The sequence below is a fragment of the Protopterus annectens genome, chromosome 7.part0, assembly GCF_019279795.1.
Source record: "Protopterus annectens isolate FY-2018-M chromosome 7.part0, PAN1.0, whole genome shotgun sequence".
Lineage (NCBI taxonomy): Eukaryota > Metazoa > Chordata > Ceratodontiformes > Protopteridae > Protopterus > Protopterus annectens.
In genome coordinates this window covers 346600111-346616547 of record NC_056739.1, presented here as the reverse complement: position 1 = coordinate 346616547, position 16437 = coordinate 346600111, and the positions used below count along the sequence as shown (strand labels likewise).

Here is a 16437-nt window from a genome sequence, read left to right as displayed (position 1 = left end):
TTAATATGTTATATATATATGTCATATATCTTACATGTTACACACAAAAGTGAACATAAGATAGTGTTACTAACACATTGTGTTAATATGTTATATATATGTCATATCTTACGTTACACACAAAAGTGAACATAAGATAGTGTTACTAACACATTATTGTGTTAATGTTATATATGTCATATCTTACATGTTACAAAGTGAACATAAGATAGTGTTACTAATATTATTGTGTTAATAGGTTATACATGTCATGTATCGTACATGTTGCACACAAAGTGAACATAAGATAGTGTTACTAACATTATTGTGTTAATATGTTATATATGTCATGTATCTTACACGTTACACACAAAGTGAACATAAGATAGTGTTACTAACATTATTGTGTTATGTTACATATGTCATGTATCTTACACGTTACACACAAAGTGAATATAAGATAGTGTTACTAAGACATTATTGCGTTAATATGTTATATATGTCATGTATCTTACACGTTACACACAAAGTGAACATAAGATAGTGTTACTAACACATTATTATGTTAATATGTCATGTATTTTACGTGTTACACACAGACACTGACTAAGGCGTAGAAAAAAACAGAGTGAGAGGGATGTAACAAACATACAGGAGACACTGAAGATATGAATAGTGGGGAAGTGTAGTGAAGATAAGTTAGACAAATACTGAAACTGGAAAGAACCAGCAGAAGAATGTATAAAATCCACAGGAGTTAGACAAGAGCAAACCAAGAGTTAAATAGGTGAGACTTCAGGAGTATTTTGAACTGTAAGGGATTGGCAGTGGTTAGGATGTTCTGGGGTGTTAAGTTTCAAATCTTGGAGATTAAAGAGCATCTACATAGTAATCATTAGCTTTCTGTCAGATAGTATCTCCTAACTTAATTAGGGGATTAAACACTGACATCTGAAATACATATACTGCACCACTGGATGCAAAATTTTATATTTAAATATCCCCACTGCTTCAACTCTAAAAAGAAACTTTTGCTCCTTCCCCTTAATAATACACATAACCTGAAAGCACTGTCATAGTGAGGAGACCATGAGACATGCAATGACAGACATTATATGCTTCCAATTGTAATATTGCATAGGTGTTCTTGTACATTAAACTTAACCATACATGTGGCCAGTTAATAGGATACGTACACAACAAAATCCAGTAAACAAAAGTGCTACTGTAAGCAAAATAATGTCTTATCTTAAAACTTCTTATCCTCACTCCCGTGGACTATCCTGCACAGACACACACACACACACACACACACACACACACACACACACACACACACACACAGAGACAGACGCACACAGATGCACACAGTCACGTGCACACAGGCACTTGCACAGACGCACACACACAGACGCGCGTGCACACACAGAGAGACACACACAGACAGAGACGCACAGAGATGCACACAGAGACAGACACGTAGACAAAGAGAGATGCACACAGAGACGCACACAGAGACAGATGCACACACACACACACAGAGAAGCACACTGAGACACACAGACACACACACAGATGCACACAGAGACACACACAGACAGACACACAGAGACGCACACAGAGACAGATGCACACACACACATAGAGATGCACAGAGATGCACACAGACACACACAGAGATGCACACAGACACACACAGACAGAGACACAGACAGAGACACACACATTAACTGTGTGAAACATTCATTGTCTCAAAAACAAATTTATTTTTTATTATTTGAGAGGTGATGGACCTTGAAGATAACATGTTATCTATACTGAAGGCTCTCCTAAATTAAATGGACATTTTGGAAGCAACTTTTTCAAACTGGCTCAGCACGTAGATTGTACCTTTTACTTTTATACCTTTTGTGTATTGAATGCACATTATACCAGTACAGTACAGTGGGGGGATAAATGTCCTTATCAAAACAGATGTGAATCTGAATGACTTCTTTGAATCGGTCTCCAGAGCTGTGGACAAGGGTAAGGCGGTCCACACAGCCTATCTGGACCTCGCCAAGGCCTTCGACACCATCCCCCACTCTGGAATCATAGATAAACTTGCTAAGCTGGGCATAAATCCCTATGTCACTCAATGGGTTGCCAACTGGCTTACTGACAGAACCCAGACTGTAAAAGTAGCCGACTCCAAATCCAGCTCCAGACAAGTGGAGTACCTCAGGGTTCAGTCCTGGGACCACTCTTGTTTGGCATCTACTTCTCTGAAGTACAGGCCAACACTAAGGGACTCTGGCTAACAAAGTTTGCAGATGACTGCAAACTGGGAGCCATTACTGAATCCCCAAATTATGTGGATATTCTACAAAAGGGCCTTACAGAAACAGATGCCTGGTGCTAGAGCCATGGGCTCAAGCTTAATGCCAAGAAATGTATAGTTATCCCCTTTGGAAAAAAACATGTACCCAAGAACTACCACATAGGTGGTAGGACACTAAACATCGAAAGTGTGAAGAGAGACTTAGGGACACAAGTGGGCAATGGTCTCACGTTCGATAACCACATTGCCACAACAGTCAGGAAATCCTTTGATGTGGCACACCTCATCACTAAGGGCTTTTCATCCAGGAAAAAGGAGGTAATTGTCCCACTGTACTCATCCCTCATTAGACCCATTATAGAGTATAATGTCCCATTTAGTATGTACCTCACAAGACATCTGCAACAGCTGGAAAGGCCACAGAAATACCTCACTAAAAGAATCACAGGCCTAAAGCGGATGCCATAGGCTGACAGTCTAAAAAAACTCCAGCTATACTCTGTGGCATATCATCTACTCAGAGGCAATCTCTGCTTAACATACAAGGCCATGTCAAACCCTGAGCTGTTGGATATGCTCCACTTAAAGAAATCCCAATCCCTCAGAGCCACACGCTCCAGGGATCTAAACCTTCTCATCACAATGAACAAAACATGCTGGAGGGATAGGTTCCTGACCCAGAGACTCCTCATACTCTGGAATAGACTGCCCATACATGTCAAGCAGAGCGCCTCATTGGCCCTCTTCAAAAGGAACCTTGATGATTGGATAGGAAATTCACCCCAGGGATCATATCAGTCGCCCTGCTAGACAGGGGCCCAGAGAAGTAAATATTGTGGGGAAAAAAATTCCAGGGAAATGTTATGGTTAGGATTGCATACGCCTTAGGGCCGATAGCCTAGTACCAACCTATGAAGTAATGATGACGGCTAAATAAACACAGCATCCAAAAGTACTCTAAACAAATTTAGGGTTTCCGCAATTAATTTTTCAATCACTGCTTTAACTTTTTTATGCTATACGTTATTGAAATGTTTGAACATTAGTATTATTTTAAAAATTTACTCGAGGCACGTGGGGTTAAACAAAACAAGCATTTCTGTGGTTTGATTGGCCAGCAACTTCACAGTTTAATTTGATTGTTAACCTGCTACTTTCTGATGAACTTACCAGTGCAGAGTGCGACAAACACTAGGATTCTAATGTCCTGGATTAAAAAAAATGACCCGGAAAGTCCAAAGGACTTTTAGAGGAAGATCACAGCATCCCACAGATTTTTCTCCACAAGACGGTTTTGATATACTGAGAAACACTAACATACTGGACATGTTAATGAGCACTCTTACAACCAATTAAAGACTTGTGTGGTAAGACTAGAAAGAGAGAGAGAGAGGTCAATGGCACTCATTAAAGTGATAACTATTCTCATACTAAAATCTCCTTGTAAACACATCAGTGTACCTAGAGTGATTGTTGGGAACTAGATAGCTATAGTTCTTCAGGAGCCAAAAGGCAAGCAAACACTGCAAACAGAAAGTGGTGCTGGCAGACAGCAGGATGAGCCAGAGTGGACATACAGCTCAAAGGGTCTGAAAAACATGGCTTCCTTCTTTAGGAGACTTTCAGCTATGACGTGGATGATCCTCTAGAAAGGTAATCCTCTGTCTCTTCCCACAGGAGTACCACAGACCTTATCCTGATCTTTCCATGGTCCATTTTCATAAAATACTCCCTTTTTATCATATCCTTTAAGTTTATTACCCGTTTTTCCCTTAGTTGGGTAAGCCTCATTTTTATGAGAACAAAACCTTGGGCATGCCTCATTTTTATGAGAACAAAATGGGCATGTCCACTAGCTACACCTCTGCGAGACACTGTTTCATTTCACTCACCTGTCTTAGCTAAGCTCACCATGCATGTCAAGTACTCACCTGTCACTACTTCAATGCCAATTCTTTACTAATTATAAATTAAAATGTTTATACAGCAATGCTGATCTCATTTACTAGGTGACACAATGGTGCAATGGACAGCATTCGTGTCTCACAGCAAGAGATTCTCTGGTTTGATTCCTGCCTGGGGTGCTTCGGCATGTGTTCTCCATCTTCTCGTGGGTCTCCTCCTGGTACTCCATTTCCCCAAATAATGTGTGTTCTGGACACTAAACTGACTGTAGGTGTAAGAAACTGTGGAAAGACCAACCACCTGGTGGTGTGCTCCTTGGCTCTAGATGAGGAGAACAAGGGATTGCGGATGGCCAGACAGATGGATTGCTCTCTTTTACTGTCAATATCTACCCATTCAGTCAATGTCACTGGCAGTACCAAACCAACTTCTTGGCAGCCTAGTGGTTAAACTTCTGCACTCCTGCTGCCACTAACAAGGCCCGATTCCCAGTTCTAGACATTTCTGGCTTTCTCAGGCAAGTATACCTGCACAGTGATTAAGAGATCTGATCACTTGTGCAGGGTTTGTATATTCCCATGTATTTCTGTTTCCTCACACATTCCAAAACAACATGCTAGTTGACTGATTATGGATATTCTACATCGCATTTACCCTTTTGCCCTGTGGCCAAAGTCATGGCTGAAATGGGTTTTTCATGACAAGCATACTGAACAGGTTAACCAATGACTAAATTAAATTAAGTAAATGCTCAAAGCCAAACCCCTCTCTTCTCTAGCCACATTCACTCTGGCCATAAAACAAGTTTAACTGATGTGACTATGTATCCCTGCTCCTCACACAGACCGACCCACAGAGCATAGCCCTTCGCCTAAGGCTCGGCCCCCACCTTCTTCACACTGCCCCCACGGAGCATAGACCTTTGCCTACAGCTCGGCCCCCGCCTTCTTCACACCGCCCCCACGGAGCGTAGCCCTTCGCCTACGGCTCGGCCCCCACCTGCTTCACACCGCCCCCACGGAGTGTAGCCCTTCGCCTACGCCTCGGCCCCCGCCTTCTTCACACCGCCCCCATGAAGCACAGCTCTTCGCCTATGCCTCTGCCCCCTTCTTCACTCCCACAGAGCTTATTCATTTACCTACGTCTCGCCCTGCCTTCTTCATACCCCTCCCACACAGCTTATTCGTTTACCTACGGCTCACCCTGCCTTCTTCGTACCACTTCCACCAACGCTTATTTTCTGATCTACGCTTGCGGGGTTTTTTGCCTTCTTTCTTGTTGCACACCTCAGAGTAGAGGGATCTTGATTTCTTGTTGCACACCTCAGAGTAGAGGGATCTTGACGCTTGCGGGGTTTTTTGCCTTCTTTCTTGTTGCACACCTCAGAGTAGAGGGATCTTGATTTCTTGTTGCACACCTCAGAGTAGAGGGATCTTGATTTCTTGTTGCACACCTCAGAGTAGAGGGATCTTGATTTCTTGTTGCACACCTCAGAGTAGAGGGATCTTGATTTCTTGTTGCACACCTCAGAGTAGAGGGATCTTGATTTCTTGTTGCACACCTCAGAGTAGAGGGATCTTGATTTCTTGTTGCACACCTCAGAGTAGAGGGATCTTGAATTTGTTATGCCTTTTGTACATTCCAAAACAACTTCTGGGATTAGACTAAAAATATGATTTACTCCGATGATAACAATATCATCCACCTTTCTGTTCTCACCACAAGGACCATAATGTAAGGTCTTCACCTTCTGCCTAACTGCAAAACTTTAGAATGCATTAATTCACATGCATTCATGCCTTGTATCTCTCCAACTTCACTGCAAAGACTCTAACATAAGTCTTTGAGTTGCTGCATATTTTAGGGTGCATTACCTTTTCCTACTCTCTAGCGTGCTTGTCACATGACTCACCATTCTGCATCTATGCCCTGCTCCCTTCCATCATTAAAAATAAGGCATATCCAATTAAAGGAAAAGCAAGCAGCAAACATGAATGTGGGTTATGTCTCTTTGCTTTCTTCTGCACCTCAGGATACAATAACCTTCCCTAGCCTTTGACATACCTGCCACACATTCCAAGCTTGTGCATTCATATATGGTTCTTTTTTATCCAACTCTCAAGGACTGCTGAACAGGGGAAATGACTGACATGGAATGGTTTGCAAAATAAATAAATAAAATTAATTAATTAAATAATAATAACAATAACAATAATAATAATAATAATAACAACAATAATAATAGACAGCACTACCAGAAAAAAGAAAATAGGTGTAGGACTTGACAAACAAGTAAGACAGCAGAATATGGCAGGCGGCAAGACATGGAGAATTTTGGCGTAACTTTAAAAAAGAAACAGACTAAATTATTGAAACAGATACAGGATACAATTACTTAAAGATTATGGCTTCGAGATGCAACACTGTTCAAACTCATAACTTTGCAAAAATGGTCTCATAATTCAATTGGGAATAGTATTTGTAGGATACATTGGAGAACACCATACAAAATATGGAGTGAGTGTAATGCACAAGACATACCAGCTGTGTACTGCTCACGTTATCACATGTATATATACATTTGTGCAAGTATAACTTATGAGCAGTCCCAAGTGATTATGTTACAGCTACTTTCTGCATCTGACAATACTACACCTTACTGACAGAGACATGGTAAACATTGGGATTTGTTACTAATCCTTACTTTACTGCCATCGGACTTAAAGCACAAAACAAAAAAGCAATAGTTTTTTATTGTAGCCAATTTTAGACTTTGTCATTTTTTGCAAAAGAAAAACAACAATGGTGTAATTTCTTTAACAAGGACACAACAGTCAAAAGAACCTGGCAGATTGTCAAAAATATTTAAAATATTTAAAGATGTTCTCACCTCCTGCACTGGAGCCAAACAGTCTCCGTCCTCTGTAAACAAAGAATCCCAGCTGTCATCCGCAATACCTTCTTGACTTAGTCCTCCATCCAGACTCCTGTCAAGCTCATCAGCTGACCACTCTGTGGCTGCATGTCTGGCCACATTTCTGTCCTTCCCATCAACTATATCAGCCAAATCATCCTGTGACAAAGTTTTGCTCTCCTGACAGGTCTGTTCATCTTTAGCCACATTCTGGAGTACAGATTTACTGTACCGAATTTTCCACTGCCCTTTAACATCATGCGGTGGTATCTGCTCGCTAGTGTTAGTCATTTCCTCAGTCACTGTACTACCCGTTGCTGCTTCACATGCCAAACCCTACCCTCTTCAAAAGCTGCAATTTCTAGTGGTGGTTTATAGTGAGGGCTGTGAACTACCTCATCAACTGAAGTTTGCAGTACCGGTTTGCTCTGCAGATTCCTACCTTCCTTTTCAACCACATTCTCTGAAATGCTCTGGATATTAGAAGTCTCATCCTTATCAGCCAAAATCTGAAGTACTACTTCATGTCGCTTACTCCCACCCTCCTCCTCATCGGCACTGCACGGCAGTGGTTTACCATTCTGAGTCGCACCCTTCTCCTCAGCGGCACTGCACATCACTGGTTTACCATGCTGACTCGCACCCTCCTCCTCAGCGGCAGTGCACGCCACTGGTTTACCATGCTGACTCACACCCTCCTCCTCAGCGGCACTGCACGCCACTGGATTATCATGCTGACTCGCACCCTCCTCCTCAGCGGCACTGCACATCACTGGTTTACCATGCTGACTCGCACCCTCCTCAGTGGCACTGCACGCCACTGGATTACCATGCTGACTCGCACCCTCCTCCTCAGCGTCACTGCGCGTCACTGGTTTACCATGCTGACTCGCACTCTCCTCCTCAGCGGCACTGCACGGCACTGGTTTACCATGCTGACTCGCACCCTCCTCCTCAGCGGCACTGCACGTCACTGGTTTACCATGCTGACTCGCACCCTCCTCCTCAGCGGCACTGCACGTCACTGGTTTATCATGCTGACTCGCACCCTCCTCCTCAGCGGCACTGCACGTCACTGGTTTACCATGCTGTCTCACACCCTCCTCCTCAGCGGCACTGCACATCACTGGTTTACCATGCTGACTCGCACCCTCCTCCTCAGCGGCACTGCACGTCACTGGTTTACCATGCTGACTCGCACCCTCCTCCTCAGCGGCACTGCACGTCACTGGTTTACCATGCTGACTCGCACCCTCCTCCTCAGCGGCACTGCACGTCACTGGTTTACCATGCTGACTCGCACCCTCCTCCTCAGCGGCACTGCACATCACTGGTTTACCATGCTGTCTCGCACCCTCCTCCTCAGCGGCACTGCACATCACTGGTTTACCATGCTGTCTCGCACCCTCCTCCTCAGCGGCACTGCACGTCACTGGTTTACCATGCTGACTCGCACCCTCCTCCTCAGCGGCACTGCATGTCACTGGTTTACCATGCTGACTCGCACTCTCCTCCTCAGCGGTACTGCACGTCACTGGTTTACCATGCTGTCTCGCACCCTCCTCCTCAGCGGCACTGCACGCCACTGGTTTCCCATGCTGACTCGCACCCTCCTCCTCAGCAACACTGCACAGCACTGGTTTCCCATGCTGACTCGCACCCTCCTCCTCAGCTGCACTGTATAGCACTGGTTTACCATGCTGACTCTCACCCTCATCAGCTGCATCCCCTAATGCTTGCTTACTATATAGACTCTTCCCTTCACAGTAAGCCATATTTTCTGGTAGTGTTAAATTGTGCAGAATTCTTTTCTTACTAACTGCATTACCTGGTGCTAAACTGTTCTGCTGACTCTCTCCCTGTTTATTAGCTCTATTTATTGGGGATGGTTCACTACAGACCTCACGTTTTCCATTAGATGCATGTGTTGGTATGGGCTCACCGTCTTGGCACAAGTCATTGCCATACACCATCCTTAATGAATTCTCTGAACACTGTCCCTCAGTTTCAGTGGGCAGGCTTTCATACTGCCGGCCACATGCACTGTCTGCACTTATTGTACTGTCAGTGTTCGTGGCACTAAGATCAGCTGTTTGCACTGCACATACTGCATTGTCTCTGTCCCCGCCTTCCACATGAACCACACCAGTTTGGTTTACATTGTCTATTACATTTTTACTGGTTTTCACAGTAACAAAACTATGGAGCCAACTTTCCCAATCGATAAGTGCATTTATAGCAGCTTCTTTCGTACTTTCCTTAACGGTCTCCAAAATACTGTCTTCACCATTACTACAGCTGCAGGTTTTTTTTCCATTCAGAAAAGCATCTCTTTTCTTTAGTGAAGCTTGAACATCAGATGTTGCTTCTTGCTTACTCCTTGGAGTAACAGATCTGATATCAGAAGAACTTAGGCCGTATAAAACATCCTGGCTGAACTTGCTATCTGCAGTCGTTACCATGCTATCATTCTCTGCGACTCCCTCAGCCTGAGGCTTCCCAGCCTTATGGTTTAACGTGTGCGTGTGTGCTGGTTCTTCAAGCTGGGAGCTTTTCTTTGATTCTTTCGCGGTTGCGTTCTCTCTCTCTTTTGGCCTACTTTCCTTCACCAGATTTGAAGACAGCTTCTTATTACTGGGCTTGTGTTTCCTTTCCTTGCTCATCCTCTTAATGCTGGGAACACTGTTTATCCTGTCATTCTGGTACACTGCTTCAGCTGAGGAATCACTTACAGGACAGGGAGATGAAGACACTGACTGCGGACTTAAACTATCCCCATTTTCACATGCTTCTTCTTGCTTCTGAAACACTACGTTTCGTTTTGCTTTGGGTACGTACAAAGGCATATCTGGTCTTTTGGGTCGAGATCTGGACTTCCTCACATCTTGCTCCATCATGCAGTACTTTATTTGGATACCTAAAGCAACAAAAACAGAAATTTTGGTTTAAAAGTGTACTACAGCCCACTCTCATCTCGCTAACCATTACAAAATAGCTTTTTAATACTTTGACTGAAAAAAGGCCATCTGGCTATTAAATTAACAATTAGAGAAAGTTATTACAATAAATACTTATATAAATGTGTACATACCCACACACACAAGCATAACAACGCAGACTTTATGAGGGTACCAGTCAGTACCCAAATACTAAGGAAGTGAAGCACCAAAACAGCAGTTTCCAGATATGTTTATTTTCCTCTTTAATTTTCTGTGTGAGCAAGATACACTTGCTACATTTAAATGCTCTAAAATCAGCTGGAAATATGTTCTCCAAAGTTAAAAATCCCTAGCAGTCAGTGCAAAAGGGATCCTCTGCAGACAGGACTATCAGTGAGGGGTTAAAAACGCTAGCTGCTGTAGTGGAAAAAGTTGGAATTTCTTTGGTGCATCCCCAAGAGGTGTATCCCTCCTTCTCACCATGGAAATCAATACAGAAATGTTGGTGAACTGCTGTGGTCCCACAAAGAAGATTCAGTTATAGAAGAAGAGTGAATAATTATCCTGCCATTTTTATAAACAAGTTAGGTTTGAAGGTGATAGTCTTACAATGTTCCAACCTGCTACGTTTTCAAGCAAGGTCAGGTCTACAGGTAGTCCTTATATTAGTGGAGACTCAACATGAAACAAAGAAAAAGCACCAATATAATTTTTCCTAATCCACCTGGGTCAAGGTTAGCCTTAGTTGGCTAACGTAGGTCTGGTAGACCCAGTAGTAAATGCAGACAGGATCTGATGGCAGCATAAAGTCAGAAATCAAAACAGAAGAGGAATGCCTCACTGAATTGTAACACATAAATCTAGGCAAAACATACAAACTAGGTTTTACTCTGTGAAAATGAAGAACTCAAGATGCATAGAAAATAGTGCTGCAGCAACTTAGGAAAATGTTTAATTGGTGGTGATGCCATCATGAGTAATCTAAAATAACCCAGAGACACGACACCATGAGGTTTCTAAAAATAACCTTGGGTAATAATGACATTATGAGTTTCCTAAACTGACCCCAAATGATGACATTGTGAGTTTTCTAAAATAACTTCAAAATAGCCATTTGTTTACTTCAATAGTGGGTACAGGAAATTCAAAGGTCCCTTGTTTCCCTGCACAGATGAATATATTCACAGATGACTCAGATTTAAGCAGCAAATTTTAGAGTCATAGACATTTATGTACGAAAGAATGGAGATTTGCCCGTCTAGTTTACTCAACATGTGAAGCAAACATCTTGCAGCTACCCCTCTTTGGTGTCCCTCACTTCCCGAAACATCTCACATCCCTCCAAGGGTCTGCTGTTTTGTTTTCCATCACTAACTGTGGAAGCAAACTCCATGAATCTACAACCCTTTCCATAAATTAACACTTTATGTCGATTTGCTGTCCTTCTTTAGCTTTATCCACTTATAGTCTTATGTACTCCTGCATGTACACAGTATTCTGAGCACAGTAAGGGCTGTGTGTGTCATTCTACCGAGCTACAGTCTTATGTACTCCTGCATATACACACTATTCTGAGCACAGTATCCACTCACAGTCTTATGTACTCCTGCATGTACACAGTATTCTGAGCACAGTATGGGCTGTGTGTCATTCTACCGAGCTACAGTCTTATGTACTCCTGCATATACACACTATTCTGAGCACAGTATCCACTCACAGTCTTATGTACTCCTGCATGTACACAGTATTCTGAGCACAGTATGGGCTGTGTGTCTTTCTTCCTAGCTACAGTCTTATGTACTCCTGCATGTACACAGTATTCTGAGCACAGTATGGGCTTTGTGTCTTTCTTCCTAGCTACAGTCTTATGTACACACTATTCTGAGCACAGTATGGGCTTTGTGTCTTTCTTCCTAGCTACAGTCTTATGTACACAGTATTCTGAGCACAGTATGGGCTGTGTGTCTTTCTTCCTAGCTACAGTCTTATGTACTCCTGCATATACACACTATTCTGAGCACAGTATGGGCTTTGTGTCTTTCTACCTAGCTACAGTCTTATGTACACACTATTCTGAGCACAGTATGGGCTTTGCGTCTTTCTACCTAGCTTCTTATTTTGAGCCTTGTGGTAAACTCAGTTTCACTGGGTAAACAGAATACAGCAGAGTCTCACTGATATGGGCACATTAACCACTGCCACATTACATTTGTTTCCCTCTACTATAATTCTTCCATCTACTGAAGAAGGCGATGTCTCCATTACATCAAATATTTAAAAAAGGTTTACGACAGGATATTTAGATTTGTCACAGGACACAAAAGTAGAATCACCACTTCTACTCACCACGCAACTTTGACTGGTCTGAATTTAAAACATAGGTTATCTAGCTCTGCCAAGCTCACAAGCTGCTCTTTAGATCAAACCATGCCACTTTATCTAAAACCATTAAATGAAGCATCAGTCCCCCTCTCCCACCAAATATTTAGAGATTCCATAAACATGGTCATTTTTCCAAAATCTAAGTACGGGGATTCAAGGCCTCATTACAAATGCTCATTGTGGAAACAAATGGTTTTGCAAAGCAACCGAAACAAAAATGATTTTTAAGGCCTCATTAAAAATGCTCATTCTGGGGACAGATGGTTTTGCAAATACGGCCTAACATAAATAAATCTCTCTCCCTCCCAATACATTTCCAATTCTTCACCATCTTGTTGCACACTGACCTGTGGTGTATTAGAAGGACACCCAGAAAGCACATCAGTACTGCTTACCAGAATCAAGCCTGCTTTGGCAAGACTGTTCTCCATCTGAGATCACCACTTCATTTATAACACTTTTTATTGATAATTACTGATCACTATTTATACATTTCCTTCCATTACACAGCAGAAGTTCAATCTATTTTATATGCAAAATGTACTCAATCCAGTGATGGACGAAGTTGCCATTTATGTTGTGTTTACAGAGGTTTATTGCACACTGATTTATGTACGTTTCACTCTACTACATTGATGAAGCCTATACTGTAATGGAGATATCTTCTGATGACTCCACAGAAAATCAGACTTCTCTGTGGGAATTCCCAAATAACAAATGTAACTAAAAGCGGTAAAACAATTTGTGTTGCCTTCCTTGGAACACTTTCTAGCAGTTCTATTATCTTATCTCTATACAGTGCCCACAACTGCACAATGCAGTACAAGCCTATTGTGCAAATGGTCACTACAGATTTATATGATTACCTATCATCTCAGGGCTTCTGTGCTTGGCAATTTCTTTTACCACTGCTGGGTATTTTCCTCAAGCAACCAACCCGGAAGGTATTAATCCCCCCCCCCACCCCAACACCTGCCTGTATCATCTGAAGTTAAACTCCAACCACAAGTTTTACTCCCAATCAGCCATTTGGAATCCCTGACATGCTTGACCCCACATCTTTAATGGCTACCACAAGCTGAGGTCATCTACAGAGACTGACCTGTTTTTTTTATGTCCATTGTCACAGAGAAAAGAAACACAATGAAGACCACCATTGTCCACTTTTCTATTCTTGGACAGCCACCACCGATGCACTTTCTACACCCTTCTTGCATCCACTTTCCCATAAATTTCCTTCTGCCCACTGACAATACGTAGGAGACAGTGACCTTCAATGTATAATTAGTTAAAAGCCTTACTGATGTCAGACTCCCTTAATGATGTGGATCTTGTGATCTAATCACAAAACCGATCAGCAGTTTTGGCTGTTACTTACTATCCTGACCGTGGAGTGGTTGGAAGTAGCTATCTATATCCCGCTGTAACCCTGCCAAGTCCGAGGGTAACAAAGGCTTATCAGAAAATAAAGTGGGTAGAATTAGATTCGCCGAAATCACAGTAAAATTACCTTTCATTCACATACTACATTTAGCTTAGTAATTATATACGCTGCTAAATACTCGAGCTTTGGCCGGCTAAGATCTGCCTGCAATTAACTGGATGTATAAGTGAATTTCAGTACACTTTTATCTGCACTTTTTTCATATATTACTGCATTTTATGTATTTTTGTTTCTTACTGAATATTAATTGAACTGAAAATTGTGGCTCTCTGTCTCTACAGTTAGTTCCCACCCCCCTTTCTGTTCTTGTTTTGGTGTCAATCTTTGTGGCTTTGAAACAGCACGCCCCTCTTGTAAATTTGTATTTGGATACTCCTCCTGGGCCCATCTCATTTGCTCACTCAACCGAGTGCAGTGAGGTCACATTTTGGATTTCAGGCACTCCTACTGTGTACAAAGAGAGCATTTAGGAAAAAAACAAATGTTCTAAGTTTATTTCCTGCCTTTCCTGTAAGTACTCTAGTCCACATACATATTTGCTGTATCCAGGACTATTTGTAAGCTTCTGAGCCCCCAAACCTTTCTGTGTTGAAGAGAAGCCTTCTAGCTTTATTTTATTTCTTGGAACTAGCCAGTTTTTTTTAGTTTCAGCACTCAAATCCGTTTCTTTGAACTTAGCACTTGTTCAGAACTTGTTGTAAGCACTAAATAAGCTACAAATTACTACAGCACTTTGCTCACTTGTCTAGAGGAAAGTAGTTTTTAGTACTTAATAAATAAGCACCTATCCAGGCATGCCTAAGGGTCAGCTCCCGGTGATTTCTCTTGTCTACCTGATGAATCTGGGCATCTTGGGGCAATGCAGCAATTACCTCATGTACACAGACAACCCTCTCCTCCTACCACCCAACACTACAACCTGTGAGAGATCCACGTATATAGCCAAACTGGAAGCAAAGCTCTCGTCACCCAAGACTGGACTAGACAGTCAAGAGAAGAAAGTAAAAACTTGCACCACACCACACGTCACATAGTCCCTTAAAACCTACACCACCAAAACACACACATAGAAACACAAAACACACCTACATTCATGGAGGCTCTCAATAAAAACCTGCCCAAGCAACAGGGACCTCCAAAGCAGAAACGCAAGCATACTAAACCCCCAAACACAACCCAAATGACACATAGCCCACAATCACAGTGTGTCACTCAACCACAGCCCATAAGACATAACAACGTACCCAATACTCTAGTCATAGGTGAATCTATAGTCAGGCACACTGATGTTACACTCACCAGACTAAACAAGGAGAAAGTTGCTGTCAGCTGCCTGTCGTGTGCCAGGATCCGTCACATAATGCATGCACTCAGGTCACTCCACAACAAGTGCAAATATGACTCTGTCATTGTCCATGTTGGTGCAAATGACCTGAGAATACCTCCCTGGACTACATGAAAAGAGACATGGAGGAGCTCTCTGATCTTGTAGCCCAGGCAGGTATGACCCTAGCCCTGAGTAGCATCCTGCCATCACCCAGAATGATACCACAGTACAAGGACAAAATGATTGACTTCAACAATTGGCCAAGCTTCTGGTGTCATTCTAAGGGGATCCAGTATTTGTCTGCCTGGGATGACATGAGCGACAGACCACGATGCTTTGCCACAGATGGCCTGCACCTGTTGCCCTTGGGATTCTGGATACTGGCTAAGGCTCTTGCCACCCCTATAGTGCATTTTTAGGCAAGGTTCAAATGACAAATTCACCACCGTAACAGGTACAAGCAAGCAAAACCTGAGGATAATGCTAGAAGTCTAAACCTCAAAATGCACTCACTCGAGGCACTCCTTAAAATGGAGAACACTGACATCTGTGCAGTGACAGAGACCTAGTTCAAAGCTCCAGAGAGCACCACTGCATTACCAGGCTATAATTCATACCACACCTTTCAGCCACCTAACCCGGACCGAAGCATTAAAGGCAGAGGTGTATCCATATTCATTAAGGATATCCACAAATCCATGCTAATTGCACAGCATAATGCATCAGAGATTATCCAAGTGCAACTAACTCTGGGCAAGACTGCAATCCAAATTGTAGCTTGCTACAGACCCCCTGCCATGCCCCAGGATTCCCACTCCTCATTTCTTGATACACTGGAAAATATGAGGGTATAACACAACACCCTAATAATGAGGGATTTCAACTACCCCACCGTTAACTGTGAAAACTACTCATGTACCAACTCTTTTGCTCAACGTTTTCTGGAATTCATAAATTCCAATGCCTTGCATCAACTTATTCACACCCCCACCACGGGCAGCAACATCCTAGACCTGGTCATTACCAACATGGGCGACTGGTGTTTCACACCAGAGGTCAATTCCTCATTGGTCAGATCCGACCACAAGCTAATTACCCTAGACATCCACATCCCACTCCCACCCCCTACTAGGGAAACCACCGTAAAAAAGCTTATCCAAAGCCAACTTCACACTTAAGACAGAAGTGGCAAACTTCATGACACCCATGCAGATGGACAATAGAGGT

The 16437-nt window shown here is 42.7% G+C and overlaps 2 protein-coding genes across 2 annotated transcripts in view; both read right to left on the bottom strand.

The window, feature by feature from the left end:
- R3HCC1L (R3H domain and coiled-coil containing 1 like) overlaps positions 1-7409 on the bottom strand; it is a 438719-nt gene extending 431310 nt beyond the window's left edge. Inside the window, exon 1 of the mRNA XM_044076916.1 lies at positions 7095-7409. Within this exon, the coding sequence (XP_043932851.1) occupies positions 7095-7409 (315 nt within the window). The remainder of the gene's footprint in view (positions 1-7094) is intronic.
- Positions 7410-7417: 8 nt separating this feature from the next.
- Positions 7418-16437, bottom strand: part of LOC122806456 — a 39578-nt gene continuing 30558 nt past the window's right edge. Inside the window, exon 2 of the mRNA XM_044076915.1 lies at positions 7418-10035. Coding sequence (XP_043932850.1) covers positions 7418-10015 — 2598 coding nt within the window. The 5' untranslated portion in view covers positions 10016-10035. The remainder of the gene's footprint in view (positions 10036-16437) is intronic.